General features: G+C 36.7%; 2 protein-coding genes across 2 annotated transcripts; one reads left to right on the top strand and one right to left on the bottom strand.

The window, feature by feature from the left end:
* The first annotated feature begins 317 nt into the window (after positions 1–317).
* Positions 318–12,724, top strand: ICU2 (DNA-directed DNA polymerase). Its single transcript, XM_059601953.2, has 31 exons — positions 318–1,580; positions 2,205–2,375; positions 2,509–2,592; positions 2,735–2,809; positions 2,999–3,063; positions 3,313–3,403; positions 3,536–3,724; positions 4,350–4,513; positions 4,640–4,754; positions 5,254–5,433; positions 5,510–5,623; positions 6,145–6,264; positions 6,357–6,680; positions 6,826–6,918; positions 7,677–7,795; positions 7,904–7,976; positions 8,100–8,156; positions 8,278–8,370; positions 8,840–8,962; positions 9,062–9,159; positions 9,293–9,338; positions 9,858–9,971; positions 10,056–10,139; positions 10,294–10,407; positions 10,518–10,607; positions 10,700–10,770; positions 11,111–11,330; positions 11,591–11,644; positions 11,738–11,857; positions 12,101–12,175; positions 12,260–12,724. Exons 1-31 carry the CDS (start codon positions 405–407, stop codon positions 12,404–12,406), a joined length of 4,659 nt encoding a protein of 1,552 aa, XP_059457936.2. The 5' UTR covers positions 318–404; the 3' UTR covers positions 12,407–12,724.
* A 640-nt stretch (positions 12,725–13,364) lies between these two features.
* Positions 13,365–23,338, bottom strand: NAPRT1 (nicotinate phosphoribosyltransferase 1). Its single transcript, XM_059601862.2, has 15 exons — positions 22,956–23,338; positions 22,105–22,252; positions 21,342–21,461; positions 21,078–21,212; positions 20,935–20,996; positions 19,730–19,805; positions 19,453–19,554; positions 18,699–18,815; positions 17,918–17,976; positions 16,814–16,988; positions 16,090–16,224; positions 15,912–16,010; positions 14,203–14,311; positions 13,739–13,851; positions 13,365–13,628 (listed from the first exon to the last, which is right to left on the bottom strand). Exons 1-15 carry the CDS (start codon positions 23,114–23,116, stop codon positions 13,551–13,553), a joined length of 1,689 nt encoding a protein of 562 aa, XP_059457845.1. The 5' UTR covers positions 23,117–23,338; the 3' UTR covers positions 13,365–13,550.
* Positions 23,339–24,414: the final 1,076 nt, after the last annotated feature.

Below are 24,414 nucleotides of genomic sequence, written 5' to 3'. Positions count from 1 at the left end.
AATGCAGCCAAATAAAATTTTAGCCATGAAACTGACCATCTCAATTTCACATAAAATTGGAAGGATCGTATTCGTGTCAATCTATGCATCAAAATCCTCTAAAATTTTCAGCTTAGTCCTGTACTCTCCAAATCAATAAATTGGTTCTGGTTATATATATATATAAAAAAAGTTATTGTTTTACATAAACACTCGGAATGGGCCGATCCATGGGGCCTCTGGCCCATTGTCTCATTATCCGCCCATTAGCCCCAATTAAAACTTCGCGCCAAAACCACAAATAAGTCCCGCCATTTTACAAACCTCCAAATCTAATTTCCCACTTTGGCCTCCATCGCGACCTTTCTAGTCTGACAGAAAAGGACTGTAAGGGTTCTCTGATCTCTCAGATTCAAGAAAGAGACATGGCGGACGAGCAAACCCTAGCCTCCGGTAGGCGCCGGAGCCGAGGCGCGGAGTCATCGGCGCGGGCCTCAGCCCTTGAGCGCCTGAAAGCCCTTCGCCAAGGCGGAGGCCGGCGATCCGAGGCCGGCGGAGGGTTCCAGATCAAGATCGAGAACCCGATATATGACACTGTCGGCGAGGATGAGTACGACGCTCTCGTCGCCAAACGCCGGGAGGAGGCACGGGGCTTCATTGTTGACGACGACGGCCTCGGGTACGGCGACGAGGGCGAGGAGGAAGACTGGTCAAAGTCCGGCCTCCCTTTCTCGTCAGAAGAAGAATCCGACGGAGGAGAAGCGCCGGAGAGACCGAAGAAGAAGAAGAAGCAGAAAGAGGCACAGCCCAAGAAACCCTCCGGTTCTTCTTCGCTGTCCGCGGCGGCAGCGATGATGGGAAAGCAGAGGATCTCGTCGATGTTCACTTCGTCGGTGTTCTTAAAAAAGGGCAAGGACGACAAGGCCAAAGGGTTGGTTTCTGATAGCATTGTTGACGATGTGATTGCGGAGTTCGCGCCGGACGAGACCGACAGAGAGAGGCGAAGAAGGGGCCAGGTGGCGGCGGGTTTGGTGTCGGTTTCAAAGAGTTTGGTGCCTACTAGTAGTGTTAAGAGCGAGGGTTTATCTTTTGGGGGAGTTGATTTGGTGGGTAGGAGGGAATTAGCTACAAATGGTGATAATTCAGTGTTGGGCTCGGAGGGAAATTGCGAAGCGGTGGAGGAGAGCGGTTTGACTGAGGAACGGGCAGGTGGGGGAGGATCGGAATCAAAGATGGGTGAGGGACCGATCTCTGAATCAGATGGTTCGGGGACTAAGGAAGGTGTGGTTGAGGAGAAGATGGTGAATGGTGTGGAAATGAAAGCGGATCCGGTGGTGAAGAAAGAGGGTTTTGCATTGAATGCGAAGATTGAGGAAGAGAGGGACCCAGTATTGAGTGCTGCGACTGCCGGATGGCAGGCGGTGAGGAGTGGAGGGAACGGGAGTGTTGGTGGTGTTGCAAAGGAGGTCAGCAATAGTTTTAGTTCTGAAGAGAAGTTGGATTTTGATGTGAACTCGGATGGGTTGCTGCCTTTCTACATTCTTGACGCACATGAGGAGTTTTATGGGGCTAATATGGGCACCCTCTATCTGTTTGGGAAGGTAAGATGTGAATGGTATTGATGCTATGTTATATTTTATTGGAAGCACTTGTATGTGAATTAAGTAATTGGGGTAGTACATTGATTATGGATGACAGAAGAATATGGGTGCTTGATGGTGAACAAATTAAGCGAAACAAATGGCAATGAGTTCTTTTGTTTTGGGTGTTATTTCTTGTAATTTGGTTTTGTTAAATTGGAGCAGTATTAGCATGTTTTATAGTTTGGTGTTTGCTTTATTTTGTTATTTATTGCAAATTGAGATCTCTCTTGTAAGCTTGAATTGTGGCATATTTCACTTTGCCTTAAGATCAACAAAGCCTGCTGTGTTTCTTGAAGAAGATTAAGGAATGTGTTTGTACTTTTTCATTTGGTTCTTTATTTTATGTTTCCTTGATCAGAAAGCTTGAAAAGTTAATACTTTATCCAATCATAGTAGCACTCTAGAGCTTGGTAGTTTACTTTACCTTTTTTCTCCTATTCAAGCATCTTTGTCATGGATGTTCAAGTTATCATTTTGCTGCTTCAGTGTCAGTGTCTTATAAATATGAATAAACTTAGTTGCTTCATAAATATATATATGAAACAATGAACTTGATTATCAATATCTCTTGTTGCTATATAGGTCAAAGCAGGAAGCACATACCACAGTTGCTGTGTAGTTGTCAAGAACATGCAAAGATGCATCTATGCAATTCCAAATGGCTCTTTGTTTCACAGTGAAGAGATGATGACGCTCGAGAAAGATGTTGAAGAATCTCGGATTTCTCCCACGGCTTTTCGTTCAAAGCTGCATGTAAGTTATATTTTTGTAAATATACACTTGTATCTGCAATTTTCCCCCATTTGTTTTTTCATTTATGATTCCTTTTGTTTCCCATGTTTGATACCATAGATGTTTATTATCTATTTATTTTTCATATTTGTAGGATTTGGCTTCAGGATTGAAGAATGAAATTTCAAAGAAGTTGTTAGATGTCAATGTGTCAACTTTTAGCATGGCACCAGTTAAGGTGTGCGGATAGAATCATTCTGATGTTTCTTGAAGTTCACTGTCTAACTTATATATGACAATCTTTGTTGTACCATATTCACATTTCTTTCATGTTCTTTCCACTTTGTTTGATTATTTTGTGTCATACGAACTTGTCATAGAGGAGATATGCATTTGAGCGATCTGACGTACCTCTGGGGGATAATTATGTACTTAAGATCAATTACCCATTCAAGGTATATTACTAAACCTGTGAACCAAAGTAGCAATCTGGTTCATAACATTGAATTGCATGTTCAGATTTTCATGTGCCAACCTCTTATGCATTAATTTTTTTTTTTTTTTTGGTTTATTTTTAATGAAGTTGGAGTTTGGAGATTACTGTTTCATTTTAGAAGGTATTACTGACAAGTCTATTGTCGTAGGACCCGCCCCTTCCAGTGGATTTAAAAGGAGAATCTTTCTGTGCTCTGCTAGGAACTCACTGCAGGTATAAGTATTCAGAGCTGGTCCCTCATATCCAGTATTTCATGTGTATCACTCTGCATGATTTGCTTTCTTTTGCATATTGTTGACAAGTTACCTTGAAGTCCTCTACTACTATTGAATTAAGTTGATCATATTCTATAGGAATTACTTTTGGTAGGCTTCTTTTATTACTATATTTCTCATTAGTCAGTGGACTACTTAAGACTTACTGTACCCAAAAATAGCGAACTGACAATATCACCATATGCAGTGCTTTGGAGCTTTTTCTTGTTAAAAGGAAGATAAAGGGACCTTCCTGGCTATCAATTTCAAAATTTTCTAGCTGCCCAGCTCCTCAACGGGTGAGATTTTAATAGTCTGATGCTTTTTTTGGTTCAAGTTGTTTAACCATGCTTAGGTCGTCTGTGTGTGTGTGTCTGTGTTTTGCTTGTTCTCAGTTTCAGGTCTAACAGCTTGGTTATAAACTTGCACAGGTTAGCTGGTGCAAATTTGAGGTGACTATTGACTCACCAAAAGACATACAAATCTCATCTTCATCAAAGAATGCGCTAGAGATTCCTCCAGTGGTTGTTACAGCAATAAATTTGAAAACTATTATCAACGAAAAGCAGAACCTAAATGAAATTATCTCGGCATCTGTCATTTGCTGTCATAAGGCCAAGGTTTGTTCAAGAGCCTTTGTTGGTAATGCTGATTTGGCACGTCTTGTTACATTATGCAACTTGTATTATGTTTGTAGTTGTCGACCCATTGTATGTATATTCTTGTTTCTTTCAGATAGAGTACAATTATGTATCAACTATGGTTGGTGTTAGTTGATATGCTAATTTGAGTCAGGATTCAATTGCAAAAATTGTCAAATACTATTGACTGCTTGTACTTAATTTCTGGGGATATGGTCTTACAAATGATATCAACAAATAACAATCACTTGACATGTCGGGGAGTGGTCAGTATTTTAAGTTTAGCTGAGTGGTATGAATTTTGAAATGAAAAGATACACGAGTATAGATGGTTTTTACCGCAAGACACTCGAGTAATTTTCATGATGCTGTTTTGGAGGAAAAAATTCTGGATTAACTCGATGTCATCAAGTTTCCTGAATGTGTCACTCTTCTATTGTCTACAAAATTTAACCAGAAGTTGAGTTTCAATTATCAATTGTTCTTATACTCAAACTGCTGATTATTATTCCCAAATTTCTAAGTATGTTGGTTCCAATTTTTCTCATATAAGCTGTTGCACTGTGCTAAAATAGTGTACTACTTGCGCTGTTTGACCTTTCAGATTGACACTCCCATGTTGGCCTCAGAGTGGAAGCGACCTGGTATGTTGAGTCATTTTACTGTTGTCCGCAAGCTTGATGGATGTATATTTCCAATGGGATTCAGTAAAGAGGCTGCTGATAGAAACTCTAAGGCTGGATCAAATGTTTTAAGCATTGAAAGCAGGTAAGTTTTGCCTTAATACATTTTCAATCAGTTTGTCTCTGTATCCTCTTAGAAAGTATGGTGTTTTTGCTATTGAAATTATATTGTAGTTCCTGTCATTAAAGTATTTACATCTTTATATTGCAGCGAACGGGCTTTGTTAAATCGTCTGATGATTGAGTTATACAAGTTGGATAGTGATGTTCTTGTTGGACATAATATATCTGGGTTTGACCTGGATGTTCTTCTCCATAGAGCCCAGGTGGGAACTTTTTAGCAATCCTTTTTAACAAAAATATTTAAGCATATCCATAATATATTTCATTGTTTTAGTAATTTTTTTGGCAATTCTTTTTTAAATGAAAAAGATGCATGTTGCATCTTCAAGAACCAAATGAATCCAACCACTAGCCAGATGCAGTTCCTTAAAAGTCAATGTGATACCATTTATCTTAGGCAACATCTCTTTACTGTTCAACTAATAAAAAAAAAAAATCACTTTGCTGTTCAAGTAAAAACAAGAGAATTTACCCGCCAAAGAAAAAAGGAAGATCAAATTATCCAAACTACAATTTTCTGCTGTTGTATGCATCAAATGTGCACATAGGCTTCATTCCCAAAATGTCCATATATCCTAGTTTTATTATCATCTAAAGATTCCCACGTTTGTTTAAAATTCAAATTCTGCCGTTGTGTCCATTAGATGCATACATGATGAGCTTCCATTATCACAAAAATGCTCACATATTTGAATGGCACAGGCTTGCAAAGTTCCAAGCAGCATGTGGTCCAAAATAGGCCGCCTCAAGCGTTCAGTTATGCCTAAGCTTGCAAAAGGAAGCACCATATTTGGGTCTGGAGCAAGTCCAGGGATCATGTCTTGCATTGCTGGCCGGCTCTTATGTGATACATATTTATGTTCCCGTGATCTATTAAAAGAGGTATAGTATTTGTATGCAAAACTATAGCAGGTGGTAATGCTGGTTAAGTTCATATATGCAACTTTTATTCTTCCAGGTCAGTTATTCTTTGACGCAACTGGCAAAGACTCAGCTGAACAAAGACCGGAAGGAGATCACTCCCCGCGATATTTCTAGAATGTTTGAAACTTCAGAATCCCTCATGAAACTTGTAGGTTCTAATTTTTACTTTATTTACTTATTTTGGTTGTTGGGTTTGATTATAAATCAAGATTGAGCATTACTTTTTCCTTGGAAAAAAGCATTAGGAATGGGTAGGTCAAGTCAGAGTTTGGTCATCTTGTGTGGCAGTTGGTCACTGTGTTGCAAACGTGAGGAGATTCATGGTTGTGAAAAATGCTGAATAACTATTATCTGATGAGTTTGATGACTTTGCTGTTCCTGTATTTGTTTTGCTGCACTACAGTACTTTGACAGACCATAATGCTTGGCAGTGATGTTGGCCTTGTCCTTGGGCCCTTGTGGGTGTGTGTGTGTGATTCAATTGCTGGACCCCTTGTTTAATTCAAGCATCTCTTACCATTGCTAAGTGAGATGAGTTTTTTATAATCCAGATAATGGTTCAACATATTAACTTGCCTACTATAATTGGAAAATTATAGCCCCATCGCAGGTCAGGGTGTTATGGTTCTCATAATAATGGATTTTTTCTTCTTCTTCTTATGCATCCAGATTGAATATGGTGAGACAGATGGATGGTTGTCTATGGAACTCATGTTTCATCTGAGTGTTCTGCCCCTCACACGTCAGTTGACTAATATCAGTGGTAATCTCTGGGGAAAAACTCTCCAAGTGAGTACCTACAATATCATTCCTTACACAATTTGAAGATGAAGATTTCCTGATAGTTCAATTTTTTCTACATCTCATATATGCTTTTTCAGGGTGCTAGGGCGCAGAGAGTAGAATATCTTTTATTGCATGCATTCCATGCAAAGAAATATATTGTTCCGGACAAGATGTCATCCCATATGAAGGAAACAAAATTGACGAAACGGAGAACAAATCATGGTGATGAGGACAGAAATGTTGATGAATTGGACATGGATGACACAAATTTGGTTAATGATGCTCCACATAGTGATCATGGAAAAGGGAAAAAGGGTCCTGCCTATGCAGGTGGATTGGTGTTGGAGCCAAAGAAAGGTTTATATGACAAGTATATATTACTTCTGGATTTTAATAGTCTGTATCCTTCTATTATTCAGGTTTGTAACAATCCCAACCCCTGCCCAAAATCTCCCCATCCTTCTGTTTCTCCTTTTAGTATTATTCAACTCTCCTCCAATGCAAAGTGATGGCAATTATTACTGGATATTTTTGTGGTAGTAATGCTTAAGTAATATATTACAGGAATATAATATCTGCTTCACAACAGTTGAAAGATCTCCAGATGGATTAGTTCCCCTCTTACCATCTAGTAAAACGCCAGGAGTTCTACCTGAGGTACAGTCACCTTAGATACAATTAATCCTTGTTTGTTTACTGTTTTTTCAGCATAGTTGAACTTTAATGATGATTCCAGTTCACATGCTTATGTGGCTCTATGCAAGCATGGTCTGGATATCAATACCCATAGGCTGACCTACTATCAATCCTGGGTCCTCGTTGCATAGAGCAAACAAGTGTTTGAACCAACGCCTCCCTCCCTCCCTCCCCCCAGAAGAAAAAAAGACAGAGAAGAAAAGAGCAGAATCCATCTCTATTTGCGCACATGACTGTACTTAGACCGCATTGTCATTTATCTCTCTCATGGTTTTTTCTTTCATGTCTTTATGCACTTATATAGTCTCTAAGATTTAATGGGACTTCAATAATTGCTACTTGCACCTGCGAACAGAAGAGTAAGAGACGTTACTTTTCACCTGTTCTCTAGAACTTCAATGCAGCCTCATTGATATTTGTGGATTGATAATCCTGTTCAATATCTGGCTATGGCATGGTTGCTGGATTTCCTAAAATTATGGACTTCTCTTTTTTGCAGAAATATTCTTGAACAGGTATCATGGTGTTTGATTAGAACTTGCTCAAGTGATCTTTTGAATAAAAAAAATTCTGGTTCATTACTTTAATGCAAGCTATCCAAGCTTACTGTTTGTTTTTACATTAGGCTTCTTAATATGGATTCTCTGTACTGTATTTTTGCTTCCTATTATTATGTAAATAGCAGGTGCCTATTGTTTGTCTTGCACACTCTTTTGTAGTTGCTAAAAAACCTGGTTCAAAGGAGAAGAATGGTGAAGTCATGGATGAAGACCGCATCTGGTCTCAAAGTCCAGCAACTAGACATTCAGCAGCAAGCACTAAAGCTCACTGCAAACAGGTTTGTGTCTTTTCTTTAATTCATAATTTTCCCCTTAAGCACTTCAAGTTTTGACTGTATTTTTCATTCATTCTTTCTTTATATGGTCTGTTGTGTTTGATAATGCAGTATGTATGGATGCCTGGGGTTTTCCAATTCAAGATTTTATGCAAAGCCGCTAGCAGAACTTATAACACTACACGTAAGAGAAATATATATGGCTAATGCTTAAATAGATACAAGTCTTGCTCTTAAGTGACCAGATTCTGTCCTTTATATTGAATGCTTCTGTAAGTACTGAGCCACTCAAATAATTGGTGTGCAGGGAAGGGAGATTCTGCAGAGTACTGTAGATCTTGTTCGGAATAATTTGAACTTAGAGGTCATTTTTTGTATTGAAACTTAGAAGCTGTGATTGTAGTTGTTTAATGTTTATATCTGTTTTTTTCTCAACTAATGGTTAATATTACCTCTTAGAAGATGCATTGTTTTGTATCCTGCAGGTAATTTATGGTGATACAGATTCAATTATGATTTACAGTGGACTGGATGATATTGGAAAAGCAAAAGCAATAGCAGGGAAAGTCATCCAAGAGGTGAGCTTATGTTTTTAAACTTGGTATTAGTAGACGGATATTAGCTTTAGAATCTTTTGGTGCAAAAACTTAAAATTTGAGGCCTACCTGGTGCATTCTCGAGGATATTCAATTCATCAGAATATTACCTTTTCCCCACACTTTGCTATAAACATGATGCAACTGGATAGGACATCCTCAATTGAAGTGTTTCCTTGGGAAATGCCCTTTGTCCAATTGACTTTTATAAGAATTAAAATTTGTATCTTCATATAATACATTTGTGATAAATATCACTAGTTGATACACAAATTGCTTTTGACAACAATGATTTAGACCATCGAAGGGATTGAACGTTGATCTATGATTTTTCTTTGGTCACATTGGTAGATGCTTTGCTTCCAATTTGGCAGTGGGCGCATCATTCGAACTAAATGCATGTTTTGTGACGCTCTGTTAAGATGTGCCATCTCTTTCTCTTTGTATCTAGGTTAACAAGAAGTACAGGTGTTTAGAAATTGATCTTGATGGTTTGTACAAGAGAATGCTGCTTCTGAAGAAAAAGAAATATGCTGCCGTCAAAGTGCAATTCAAGGACGGGGCACCATATGAGGTTATATACAAAGAGAAAAACAAAAGCCCTTTTGGGTTTAGTTATTCCATTATTGGAAACAAGGGCAGTGGATTTACTGGGATTATATTGTTGGTGCAGGTTATTGAACGTAAGGGTCTTGATATGGTTCGTCGTGACTGGAGCTTAATATCAAAGGAGTTGGGAGATTTCTGCCTAAGTCAAATTTTATCGGGAGGGTACATCAAATACTACTTTCTTTCTTTTTTTTTGTCAATATCGTGGTTTTGATTTGTTCCAAGCTGGCAATAAAAGATAAACAACTGGGTTACTTATTTGTCTTGATCACATATATGCCTCTTATGCTTACAGGTCGTGCGATGATGTTGTTGAATCAATACATAACTCTCTCATGAAGGTGAAGTCATTTTTAATTTTTTTAATTAATGTGACCATCTCTATATGGTAAATAATTTGTGAGGAGGAAGGTAGAGACAATGTTTGCACTTTTTATGATAGTTGAGAGTGGGCTGAGGGTATAACTGCCATTTGACTTCATCATTGAACCCAAAACCTCACACTGCTAGAAAATTTGAAAGATATAATTTAAATTCTTTAATTTGACAGGCCCAGCCCGGTAAGCCTGAGAACGTGTCAATCATTGATTGTACCAAACAGAAGAACTTCACTGACATTTTTTTTGGGACTTCAAAATTGAAACTATCCCTTTGACATTTTGACGCGTGGGTTTGATTGTGGTTGATTTGCGCCAGCCACAGGCATTTGAAGTTATTAAGTGGTTTTGCTCTAGTGAAGTTATTATTAACTCAACTTTTTGAAAGATGGGAACACCACAAATTTTCAATTGGATTGAGCTGACAAGTGTATCATGGTTTAAAGTCACTGTCATTGAGAAATTACTCTGCATATTAAACAGGTACAAGAAGATATGAGGAATGGACAAGTATCACTTGAGAAATACATTATCACAAAGACATTGACTAAACCCCCTGAAGCTTACCCCGACGCCAAAAACCAACCACATGTTCAAGTGAGTTCAGCCCCATATTCCACATTTAATGCGTTCTTCCCATCTCATATGTTGCATAAATATCTTTTCTGCTGACCCTTCTAGGTGGCACAACGATTGAAGCAAAGTGGTTACTCTGCTGGTTGCAATGTTGGTGATACGATTCCTTACATAATATGCTGTGAGCAGGTTTGATGCACACTGGTTTTTTTTTGGTGGTTGAATTAGCATTAGCTGACCCCTGAACATATGGTTATCTTGCATTTTGGATGTCATGTTTCTATAATTTTTCCTTTTCTCTTTTCTCTATTTTTTTTTTATTTTTTTTTATTTTTATGGACAGGGGACTAGTTCAGGTAATTCAACAGGGATTGCTCAGCGTGCTAGGCATCCTGATGAACTGAAAAGAGAAGATGGGAAATGGATGATTGATATTGATTACTACTTGTCACAGCAGGTTCTGTTTTGTTTTAATTTTGCAGATTTTCAATTAAATTATCAAACAAATGTAGTCATTTGTTACTACCATTCTACGGCTTGATTGAAGGCTTGATTTTTACCATGCAGATTCATCCTGTGGTATCACGTCTTTGTGCGTCAATTCAAGGTACAAGTCCAGAGCGCTTGGCTGATTGCTTAGGGCTCGACTCATCTAAGGTAAACTATTCCTCCTTACCAGCCTGACATCCAGTGGCCAATTTTTTTGTCTTGATTGTATTTCTGACACCATAAACTATGGTTTCCTTTAGTTCCGAAATAGATCAAGCGAAGCTGTCAACAAGGATCCTTCCAGCTCACTCACTATAGATGATGAGGAGAGGTGTGTCTATATGTGCCATTATTACACATGAGTTTGTGTACCTTCCAATGTCTATATTTCTTTCAAGCTTGTGCTCGTCACTTTGCCCAACACATTGAGATTTATATGAATATTGCGGATATGGTATTTAGAGAACATGCATTACATTTTTCCCAACTCTGTCATCCTTACTTTTTCTTTTTTTTTTTCTGGTTTCTAATTATTCCCAATTTCAAATTTAAATTTTTGTCTCCCTGATCTTTTTATGGTATTTGTCCAATTTGTAGATTAGGTTTCATTATCGATTGGTTTTTAATTAAAAATAATAACGGGTCGATGCTTTTGATTAATTGAAATGCAGATATAGGGGCTGCGAGCCTTTGATCTTGTCATGTCCCAGCTGCTCTGGTACTTTTGACTGTCCCGCTATCTTCAGTTCCATTTGTATGTCAATCAGTGAGAAGCCAACAAAGCCAGAAGCAGAGGAATCTACCTGCAATTTTTGGCAAAGATTGCGTTGTCCCAAATGCCCAGAAGAAGGCACATTGGGTAAAATATCTCCAGCAATGATCGCCAACCAGGTATTAGCATGATATGTAGAATTCTTAGACCTTAAAATCCGTCAGTCTTATATCTGGCAAAGCTGTGGACTACCTGATTTTAGTCTTAACCCTGGAGTGCGGGAGGTCCTCTTTATTGGTGATAGATATAATCGTCACTTATTAGATATATAAATACAATCGTCTAACCTTACACTGAATGGGAACCTATGATATGGTTTTGTAAGTTGGATACAAGATTTTCATGGAATATTTACTGTGAATATGTGCTTGACTGTCAGGTCAAAAGGCAAGCAGAGGGGTTCATATCAAAGTACTATAAAGGCTTAATGACGGTAATCTCCTGCTAGATGATCACATTGGACTACCGTAATAGTGACAATTTTCTTTAGGGGTACTGAGTAAGTTGGTTATTTTTTTGCTTGCAGTGCGATGATGAAACTTGCAAATACACCACGCGCAGTCTCAACCTCCGGCTCGTTGGTGATTCTGAGAGAGGAACTGTCTGTCCAAACTATCCTCGCTGTAATGGGCGTCTTGTTCGAAAGGTTTACATCTCAAACTTCTTGAACGATGTTGGCTTTTTTTTTTTGTTTTGGTCTTATAATTACTATTTCCCGTGCATATTTTGTTATGGCCTAAATAATGTAAACCTTCGCATGCCTGAAGTTGCCCTGGCCAATAACGAAGATAATAACCTTTTTTTTTCTCTTTTGAGATGGTCTGAATTACACCCTTACCAATTTACTGTATTTTTTTTTTTTTTTGGGTGTGGAATGTACCTTAACTAGTACACGGAAGCAGATTTGTACAAGCAGCTCGCTTACTTCTGCTATGTATTGGATACCGTACGCTGCACAGAAAAGGTTTGTTTCCTTTGCTTCATTTTGCTATCTTTAGTTTTCATCATTTGGCTATTCGCTATTCATACGTCAAGTCGTCTGTTGCAGGTGGAGGGTAGCAATAGACTTCCGTTTGAGAAAGAGTTAGCCAAGATTCGTCCCATGGTCAATTTGGCCTCATCTACGGTTCAAAGCATACGGGATCGTTGTGCCTATGGGTGGGTACAACTGCAGGATCTTATCATCACAGTTTGAAGTTTGCTAAATGATGCAGATCTTGGGGTATTTATGTCGGTGTAGATTGTTGTTTTACCTTCTGCTCTGTATATATTGTATATACATTTATACAGTATACAGCCTGGAATGAGAGCGAGAGAGCTTGTAATGAATCTCGGCAAGTTTCGGTGTATTAAAATTTATTTTTGTACGAACACAGATTTAGTTGAAGTGGGACTGAGAGTAGACTGGTTGGCTCAAGCTATTAATCCTCTTTGCATTCTTGTGGTTTAGTGCGAAATCGAACGGATCAACTATTTGTAGATATATGATAAGTGCAGTTAACGCTTTTGTTCATGTTTTGTCTAATATTTTATAGCCGTGTCATGATCAACCAATCAACAACTGGCATGTGTTCTTTGTCTTAATATTAGTAGAATTTATTGGGCTTAATTTGAGCCACCTCTATAGACTATGGCTCTGGCCTGTCAAGAGGTGGATGAACTACTTCCAAAGTCTCATTTTACTAAAATGAGTGGTTCAATTTTTATTTTTTATTAAATAGTATTAACGAGGCATATGAGCTGCATAGCCATTGCTGATTGGTTTAAATATTAGATGAAACATGAAGAGAAATGCCAACTTATCAAATGTCCACAAGTATCATCTGCGATAGTTTTGATTTTGAATAGTATTTTATTTCACATTAAACCACATGTACTAAAAAAATAATAAACGTCTAGGATTCCAGCCTTGCTTAGTTGCTTTTGGATTGCATGCTTCAGAATTCATATGCCAATAATATGATAGAATGTTGGGTTTAACGTGATTAAAGTCCAATCAAATTCCTTTAAAATCATACCTTGAAAATATGCTAGCAATTTATTTTTCCTTTTAGTGCTGCATTTACTTGCCCTATTCTAAATGATTGTTTAAACTTCAAGTGCTAAGTAACGTACAATCAGCACAGCAATTGTAGACGAGAATTTGGATGAGGTTGATAGAAAGAAGCCAACAATTATTTTATTAACTAACAAAAGAAACAAATTATTGTTTCTAAATCCAATTTACATATTGATAAAAAAAAAATTGTGTTGTGCTGGCTATTGGAAGCTCCAAGTTTATTGGAATAATTATTTGCCAGGCAATTGAGCCCTGCTTCATGCAATCCATCTTACGATCCTTACTGCAACTCCCCAACAGGTGCCTCGTTGAGCCACAGGAAATGAATGAAGTCATACAATTTTGCACTTACACTCACCTGCTTACCATAATGACAGTCAAAAGTTGCAATCGTTTTTCTTAACAGTAGAAAATAGAAAGATGAAAAAAATTGGTGCTAAATGATATTATAATTATTATATGTAGTACCTTGTACGGTGTTGGGTTCAGTCTCCTCATGTGGTCGGGGCGCATTTGCTCCAGTTGTTTGATGCAACGTTGCCTAATGTCCTTCAGAGGTGGTAAATCTTCTCTGGCTTTATCTTCAAGAAATAAAACTTGAGTTTACACATTTGTTCGGATACTAAACAAAATCAACAATCAGTCACAAGCTGCATCCGATGAAATGCTAATGACCCCTTCTTTGAAACAATATGCAAGTCATTAATATACACTATAAACCTAATTTTTGGTGAAGTATTGATGATTTCAAACATTAATTGAACAAGCTGTAGTTTTTAAACGGCTGGATAGTGCAGAAGATCATGGTGTCAACCAAAACACTAGAAAACCTTCCCACCTGCACACAATATGGATTAAACATAGGATAACAATGCTCAAAACTATTTGCTCAATAGTGTTTCTCAGACTGCCACATATTCCTAAGTACCCACCTGAGCTTCCAGGCCAGTAACACTTAAGAAGCTCCACAATACGCTGCGGCACCACATATGCTCTCTTAGATTCATTGAAAGGGTGACGACACAGGATTCTTTCTCCAACCTGCATGTTTGAAATAGACTAACATGAAACCTTTCTGTTTACACAATTTAACATAGAGTGAACTGTGAACTCTTATATAAAATCGAGAAGGCAAGCAACAAAAGGGTACACAGGAAAACAAATTGCAATTAGGATATATATTAGTCAATGGCTTGGTGACTATGACCATCCAACGCCAACTCAAAAAACCCCCAATCCAAATTATTTGGAAATGGCTACATGTAAATCACGTATAAGCTCATGTATTGAAGTACATCTTTAAAATGATTCGTGACCACATGATGTGACCAAGCCTTTACAGCAAGTATCAACCTCCTGCAACCCTCCTTTGTTCGAGTTTGGGACTGGCTGTCTAAAAATTAAGATGCTCAACATGACACTGGTTGAGTCTGGATTAAGTTTTACTTTAACTGACCAATTTCAAAAGGGGAAAATCAGTAAGAATCTATCAACTCAAATTTCAAGATGAGACAGCCACAGAACATGGTCATTATTCTGTGCCCTGGTCCCTTGTATGTACCAGCTCTTTCATTTGGTTGTTGAAGTGTGGTTCTTCTAAGTACGTGTAGATCTCTTGAACTGCTTGCCTCTCAAGTCTACCATTTTGGTCTTTCAATAACAACGGAGAGAAAGCGTAAATCACATTTACGCTATCACTCCAAAAAAACTAGTCAAGTTACAATTGAAGTTTTCCAGAATCACTAATAAAGCACAATCTTACCCAGTAAGGAGCCAATGTGTGACTTAGCACCCATAAGCTCATTTATAATCCACCAATTCCATGTGGACAATCATTTGCCCAATGTGAGACTAAATTTTTGGGGTGCCAGACTTTGCCACCCCCGTGTACTATAACAACACTACCAATTTGTCATATGTTGTTGAAGAGAGACGGATATCAGAATTTGCTTCATAAACCTGAAGTAGGGTGTGCTAGTTGAAATTTTTCTTTTCAATCTTTTTTTTTTTTTTCCAACTTGTATGGAAGCCCAGAATAGGGTAGAATACTAGAAATCCTAGATATAAGTAAACAATTGATACATCTACACCAACACTAAAACTTCATAAAGGAAAGTGCAGCCAGATGCAGTATTCCTCATAAGAAGTTCAAAATTATTTATATTTGGTTAAAGCATTTGCATCACAAAATATGCTTCAGGGTGTTCTTTAGCCAGCCCTATTGGAAGGGAGAACAAAGAAAATAAAACATTGAATTAGTTCCTATAGACAACACTAGAGCATGTGGTTTAGAATGTATTTTATTTTTACACCAAATAAAAAATTAAATTACGTGTTTGAAAAGGGAAATGAAAAAAGAGGCCTCTGCTCTTGTACTCAATCTGTTAGTCCTCAACACCCAATACAGGCCAAATCCACAAGTTGACATTGTGATTAAAATGTATTCTCAGCTTGAATATTCCTAGCTACAGTTCATGAGTCATGAAAGAAGGATGGATGCATATGGATGCAAAAGACAACATACATATACCAAGAAGGTTTGGAATGTACGTGGTGCAATTAATAATAGCACCAAGAGAAGAAAGAGAGATAGGGGGAAGGGGGAGGAAGTTATAATGGGAAGACCAAGTTGACAAGATACCTTTGGGGGTGGTTCGTTTTCCCCTGTCATTATGTCTACTAACGGATAACCTTCTTTCCCGTACAACCTGTAACACCGTTTTTTACATGGAATAGACACCTACAACCAAATAAATGAAAAACATTAGGGGATGAACAAAAAAATGTTAACTTGAGATTTATTGACAGCATGATCAAACCTTTGAAACATCTTCAGAAAGTTTGATGCGTGGCTGATTATTTATCTCAACAAGCTTGAAAACGCAACCTAAAGCAGCTTGAGCATAGCATGTAACCAGATAGGTTCCAATTCCAAATGCATCAACCTCATGACCCTGGCCAGGGAAAAGCAAATCCAATTAAGAAATTAATATAAATTGAATCTAGGTACCATACAGCAATTTATAAAAGACATAGGGCGCACAAGCTTTTGACAAGATATATTATTCCTTCTATTTTTTTTATATATTTTTATATGTAATCAAGACATTATAAAAAGCATAAGGCGCCTCCAGGTACACAGAGTATACAAGACCAATCAAAAAGAACAAGAAACACATAAAAACTAATCAAAGGAGAAACAAAAGCAGCTGTCCAAAGATATATGTTGTTGAACAATAAAGACTTAATCTCCTCTAAAGTCCTCTTACGGTCTTCAAAACTTTTATCTTTCCTTTTCCACCAAACTTATATTATTCCTTCTATTTATAAGAAAGAAATAGAGAATAGGACATAGATAGAAGAAGAAACATGAGGGCGAGATAGAAAGAAGTAAAATCTGAGAGCAACAAAAGATAGGTTTGAAAGAATATCCGGAGATAGAATGAGATATAAGAAGAAAGATACAACACACTAAGTTGAACATGTGACATTCACTTGAGAAGGATCAAATCATTGAAGTGATTTTGTTTAACAAAAGATTACCTGTTTGTTCAAGGCATCTAAAGTTTCCTCATTGAGGTCATTACTAGCTGTGATACCCATCTTCCCAAAACCAAGCACTCCAAATTCCTTCTCGATGGCATAAAAGAACTTCCGGGCCTCACAAGACAAATATGCCAGGTCACCGGAGTCCAGTCTAATCCCTCCTGCTTTGTACCTGCTCAGCACATCATCTAAACTCAGTACTGGAAATAGAAATATAGCATTATTTACAAGTATCAAATAATTGAAGTGAAGAGTCTTTAAGATGCTTTGTACACAAGTCACTAAAACCCCAAAACAATATGACGTATCAATGGTAAAAGAATAGAGGGCTTATATGACTACGGAAAACCTACTGTCTTCATCTCTCTCTTTCCTTAGTCTTCTCTTTTTCCTCTTCCCCTCCCCCTCTGCCCAAAAGAAAAACACTGATTTTGTTCGGTTTTACCCCTAATCATAACATGATTTAGTTTCTATTTTAAATTGTTTAGTGCTTGAAAGGATTAGTAACTTAGATAATACTCATTATTGTACTCATTATTTAACAATAGTTATACTGCATTTAATTGTTTAGTACTTGCACAACACTCCAAGCATTTGCCTAATGGGCTAAATATATTGCTATTTTAATTTTTTTAACTTTTCCAATTACATGTTATGAATCTTGTTCTTAGAAGTTATTAAACATGAAAAATGTGCACTTTACTTCAATCAGCACATTGTTGCACTGCACCTAGGCTCTAGGAGTCTTTGTGCTTAAGTGCACCTAGTGCTTTCTACGAAAGTGCTACATATCCGTCCATCAAGTCGACATTATTTACAATCTTTTACACAGTTGTCATCACCATCATCATTGTTATTGTTCTCATTGCTATATAGGTGCCTTGTGGAACTAGCAAAACCTATATTGTTTCGTGGTTCCAGTCCAGCACCCAATTTGCATAATCCTAAAAATATGAAAAACGTTACTGCCCAACTAAAAAAGGGATAGAAGGAATGCCAATTGAAAAATGAAAGATATTATGTCCATTGCTCATGCCCACAGCAAGAGATTTGGTCTTATCATGAAGTATGTGGATAGACATAAAAATCTTTCAGACGTACCCCAAATCACTAAGTGCTAGAGCGACCGCACAAAAGTTTGGGATTCCACTCCTCATAACCTGTACAACAAATGTCAGTGATGCTACCGAAGAATGTCATTATTAACAATTATATACAAGTTGTACATAAATGAAGTATAGCTGATAATAAAAGAGTGCAGACTGTAATATTGTTAAAATCTCTAGACATGACAAACAAAAGAACATATAGGACATATTCACCTGTATACCTATCCACAAAGAAAAGTACCACCATTAACTACATGAATTGAGTACTTGCATTTTACACCATTGACTTTCAGTGATCTTTTTTTTGGGGGGGGGGGGGGGGGGGGGGGAATAAGAAGTTTGAAGAAACTTAATTATTAACAAAAGAATAGTAATCAATGTGTGATTTGGTGCACCATTAAGCTTGTCACATCACAGTCAACAGAATAGCATATAGGACACAAACATTTCGAGATCACCTTCAAAAACCAAGATAGCTAAACAACAAAAATACAAAAAAATACCAAGTTTTAAAGCTATTTTTGTTTTTAGCTCTTAAAGCTAAACGTAACATAGTCCAGACTTTGAGAGAGAGAGAGAGAGAGTTTAGAGTTTGAAGGTCGACCATCATCTGCAGATCATAACCCTTTAAAAGCACATGCCAAACATGATGAGAAAACAAACCAGATCTTAACAAAAAAAACTGATATTAGTTTATAAACAGAAAGTTAAGATAAAAAGGTCTCATCCTCAATATTTAAACATCTTTAGGAAATTGCAAAATTTTCACTTACATCATACGTGTCTACCAGAGCTAAGAAGTTATTAGGGAATGCCAAGGCATATGATGAGAAGGCTGCTAGCTCACTTTGATTGGTCTCACCAAATGTGCCACGTAATGAATTTGACCACTGCAAAGGATGCATGGATTTTGTTGTTAACATAATTTAATGAATTAATAAAGGCAAAAAAAAAAAAAAACATTGATAGTAATATAAGTTGGTATAAAATTCATGCATTTCAAATAACATCTAAAGAAGCTGATGGATATATATTCTTCTGATGAGTAAAGAGAAAAGGATAAAAACAAAATAAAAAAGGCCAAAACTTATACAATATAAAGCCAACAAATCATTCAGTTCCAACTCATTGGGTTTGGCTGCATCATTGCCACACAGTTCTATCAAGGGCCACATTCACTAATTAACCATAGCTTGCCAGCATTTTCTCAGGACCTCAACAGCTCAACTAATGCTCTTTCCCACCTTCCACTTGTCCATATACTGCCTCTTCACTTAATTCTATTTGACCCAAATGGTATGTATTGAAAAGTAATTGAATATTCCCAAGTTCAATGCATGGCAAGTAATAACTTAGGTGGTTCCCAACAGTGGTACAATAACATAGATTTCTCTAACTATTCATGAAAATTACATTGGCACGCATTCATAAACCATATACTTTTTCTTTTTCTTTTTTTCAGAAAAAAAAAAAAAAAAAAAAAAGGATAAGAAGAAGGAGAAGAATTAGAGGGCCTAAAAACAATACCTGAATTTTGCTTAACCATGTCTGAACTAGACTAACAAAATCCTCACAGATACTTGATCCATCACTGCTATGAAGTGATTTATCTATTATCTCATCAGGGCTCTGCAAATTACAGAAAAATCAGATAAAGAAAAGTTCACGCCAGAAGGTAGACGCAAATCTACGGCAAAGTAAACATAATTCGCAGACTACAAATAATGAACTTTATGTTCATTAAACTTGCTCTTAGCAAATGCCACACAAAGATGTAATGTAATCCTCTGCAAGAAATACAAACCATAAAAGAGCTAACGAAGGCATGGGAATGTGTTCCACGAAGTGGTATTCCAAATAACTTCCCAGCCGCAACATTGCTGCCAATACAACACAGAAACAAAGAAAATCATAACAAACATCAGCTTGGATCAACATCAAAAGCACTCAAGAAAAATAAGGAGAATGAAATCTAGTGATCTCCAAACAGACCAAAAAGAAGAGAGTTACATATCTGCTTTTCTCCAATCTAGGCAGTTATGATTGAATGTTTGAATAAAATACATAATTTTTCTTTTTATAAGTATTCGAGATATCATTAAAAGTGTAAGGCGCATACAAGTACACACGAAGTATACAAGAAAAAACATCTAGTTAGAAGAAGAAAAAAATACATAAAATTAACACTGCTAAGTCAAAGAACACTGCCCATTCAGCAGAAGACTACCCTTATCCGTTAGTCCACTCTTAAGAATTTAATATATTAGGTATTAGCAAATTTATCACAACATTTTACTTGTGAGTTTACAGTGTTATGTGTGCATGAGTTATCTGCCAGTGCCTTGTAGTTTTCCATTCTTCCAATTACTTTTGAAATGAAATATCATATCTTTTCTGCATGAGACAAATCCTGCTAAGCAATGAAACACTTGGCCAAAAGTTCAACTGACTTTTTTAGCTTTTGCTTGGAAATAAACCATGCAGGCTGAATACTGCATGGATGCGCTAATCACAGGATCTTTAATTAAATTTAATTGAACATTTCACTCCAAAGCATCGCTGTTTCAGCCAACCACAATATACCCAGTGACACGAACCATATATATTTAAGTCAGGAAGAGAAGGAATTCACATTTCCCTTAATGGGTTCTAAGAACCACATAACTGCAAGCATAGGTAAACCAAAAGGTTGTCCTGTCTTTATAATCAGATAGTTTTCAATAATTATATCAAATATTTTTAATGATGACGGACTAAAACACTCCTTTAGAATATACTCAAAAATACTGGTGCTTGAGACATGCATTTATAACCAAATTTATTCTCCAAGATTTTAGGACTCGATTTCGGATGTAGAAGTGCTATGTGAATGAAACTTAGCATAGACAAGCAAAGCTAAAAAACTGCATCATTAACATATACTTTAGAAGGTTATAGTATAAAAGAAACATATATCAATGAAACATTGCAGTTGAAAACTCAACAAGTGATAATTTCAACTCATACTACCTTGTTGCATCAAACCCCCCAATGTAGCAGTACTTTGATGCCCCTATTCCACCATCAGGTCCCTACATATAAAATGAAGACATCCTTGTCATGAAAATAAACATAGATGAACACTTCAACATAAAGAAAAACAAATGAGCAACCTGAGCACGTCGAAGCCCAAACTCAAGAAGCATTTTAGATTTTCCAGCAACAAATCGATGCCTTGCAGCATTGGTAGCTACTAATGATGCATAATTGATAAGGTTCACAAATGGGGTTTCCAGCAATTGAACCAACTGAAACAGCCATATTTGCAAGATATTATGTAAAATGTAGTCTTGAAAACAAAGCAACATTGAAACATGGCATTCTTTTTAGAAGGAAATTAACAAAATGTGGAAAAAAACCAGTTAGATGGTACTCACAGCAATCGGCCCTTCAATTCTTAGCAAGGGTACCTTTGGGAAAACAACTGATCCCTCTGAAACAGAATACACTTCAACATCAGAACAGTCGATTCCTCTAAGATAGTTGTAGAATTCCTCCTATAGTTTATCAACAAAAATGGATCAGTCAACCAATTATTTTGTGGGTATGATTCACAGACTAAATAAAGAGAACCACAATATTCAAAAAAGCATTTTGAAACTACTGCCAGAAAGAAAATGAGTTTGAATCTTCACTTTGAGTTCTTTTCTTATCACTCTGGTAATTCACCTAATTCCATATTATTCCTTACGAGAAAGAACAAAGTAATAAAATGAGTTGCAAAGATGAAGAACATAAACAGTTGGAAAGCTGAAACAGTGCATGGTAAAGTTCCTCCTGGCCATCACTTAATTTCCTCAACTAACAGGTTTACGTCCAAAGCACTGACAGAGCATTACAACCCCAAATCGCATCACAAAACTACCCTAGCCTAGTAAAAAAATCCAATAAAGATTAGGCAGAAACTTTTAGCACAACGAGGACAGTTATTCCTTCTCGCATATGATTATGGGAGAACATTAACAAACATTTATGTTGTTTACACGCAAATTCATGTAAAACCCTGGTAATATCACATGCGTGTTAATTTTTTATGCACAATAATTGTTGTTCTCATTATTGAAAGAGCCATATGGCTACCTTTCCAGCACTAAAGATCAGAATGTTATTACTACCAATGAAGTCAATAATTCTGTTTACCTCACATGAAGAAGGCAAGGATTCACGGACAAAAGAGATCTCCTCCTCTGTGAACTTGAAATTAGCAATGAATCTTATGCACTCTTCTAAGCCAGCAAAGATTGTATATTCACCACCAAAGGGGTTCTTCCGAAAATATAAATCAAACCTGCAGCAAATTATAAAGATGAGACAAATTGAAACTTCTTAAACAAGTAGACAGCACATTCGACCTCTTAAAAGAAGCAACACTATATGGAAGCAATAAAATTAGCAGCTTAGGGACCAAGCATATGACATGGCACATGTCTTTTTATTACCCATAATTAACCGAATTAGATGCCATAGTTGACTTACAAATCAATCCGGAATTAAACATGTCTTCTTATAACCCAGAGAGATGAACTCCTTTATTACACACTTTCAAAACAACTCATTTCCAACTGGTGTAACATAAAATGGACTTTGATGAAAAAGAAACCATCAGAGGACCGCAATCTGCTGAGGCTTTTCAACATAAGAGTGGAAAACTCGACCAGCTACACAACAAGGCATAGCTGAGCCAAACAGAACATTTGCAACCATAAACATTCATAAGCAGGCCAAAATCATTGGGTACCTTGAAGTTCCTAATTATTCTGAAAGTAATACAAGGAGAATTAACGCATGGTTAACAAAGTGATGGGTTTAGTACTAATGGAACAGAGGTTAGAAGATACTTAAACTCTCTTCCACAAGCAACAAAACTGAATAGAATTCAACCAACAACAAAACAAACATATTGACAACCTTTTTTAATAGCACGACAATTCCTATGAATTTTCCCGGGAACCAAACAGAGCATTATAGGAAAAACGAAAACAAAAACTCACACAGCTCGTTCGTGGTGTTTGCCGGCTTTCCAGTACGCGTAAGCCATAGTGAACTGGTAGAGATCCGTGAGCAGAGGCGTGACCATCGGGTTGGTTGGCCCGTCCAGGACCTTGCCCCGACCTGACTGCTCCCCGTTCGGACCGTTCTCTTTCGCCTCCATTTCCTTTTTCGAATTCCTAGGGTTTGGTTGTTGCTCTTGTTGTTGTTTGTTGTTATTCTTGTTGTTGTTGTATGCGATTATATATATATATATATACGTGCTCGGACTGTAAAAGCGAGCGAAAGGGTCACGAAGACAAGAAGCACGGAACGGAACAGAGAGGCTCGTGTATTTGGGGTTCAGTTCACGGAGAGACTACTTTGAAGTTTGAACAGACCAGACCGTAAACGACGTTTTCTTTCTACGATTTTTTTTTTTTTTTTTTTTGAAGTGCTTTCTACGATAATCGTTACTATTAACAATGCGGTAATGCCCTTTTCTTTTCTTTTTTGTTAATTTATTCGTTGGCCTTTTTTTTTTTTTTTTGCTCTTGAATATTTATAACGGTTTATTTAGACATTTTCCGTTGAGAAGTGTCTACCCACCTATATCTAGTCTATCTCTTGTTTATCACCCATCTTTTTTTTCTTTTCTTTTTTTTCCCTTATAAATTTATCTTCGTGTGGTCTCCCTGTCTTGAATTAGGATCCCTTATAATTTTAAATAAATAATAAATTTTCAAATTACATAATTTTGATTGTTTTTACCATCGAAACGCTTAAAAAATACCACCTATTAAAAACGTGATATGTTACAGTTGAGAATTAAGTATATTTTCATCATGTTGTTATTCTTTATGTAGTAAAAAGCTTTGAACCAACAATTATCTTTTGATTTTATGCAGAAAAAGCATTTCTAAAAAAGTGAAGAGAGAGCCTTTTGAAAAAAAAAATATATATTTTTAGTTACCTTAATAACATGTAATATTTTTAATAGGTAGCATTTTTCAAATCTTTATTCTGATATATTAAAAAAGCTTAAATTAATAAGAAAATAATAATAATAATTTAAATTAATATTCTAATGTATATATATATTTTGGGTGGGAACCAAGAATTGGTTGATTTCTTGGCAAGTAAAAGGTTTTTCTTTGGTAAGTAATTATGGCGCAATTGTATTAAATTATTGACATTCATGGTCCTTGTATCCGTCTGATACGCATTTGGAAATTGAAGCCCATAATTCACGTACTTACCCTGTGTGATTTACTTTTTTTTCTCTCAATTAGATTCAACAATTTGAATTAGCAGACTTCTTCTCCATTGAATTTCAAAATCATTTCCGCCAACGCCTTTTCCATAAATCATAATAGACCTCACAACACAAATAAACAAATGTGTGCCTCACGAATTAGATAGCACTTTCCAAAAGATTGCAACTCTCCGCCCACAAAATTTCCTTCCAATTGTGTTAGAGAT

This window comes from Corylus avellana, chromosome 6 (assembly GCF_965113065.1).
Source record: "Corylus avellana chromosome 6, dhCorAvel1.hap1.2, whole genome shotgun sequence".
NCBI lineage: Eukaryota > Viridiplantae > Streptophyta > Magnoliopsida > Fagales > Betulaceae > Corylus > Corylus avellana.
Note: the sequence above shows the minus strand (reverse complement) of the source record. Positions and strands in the feature narration are given on the sequence as shown.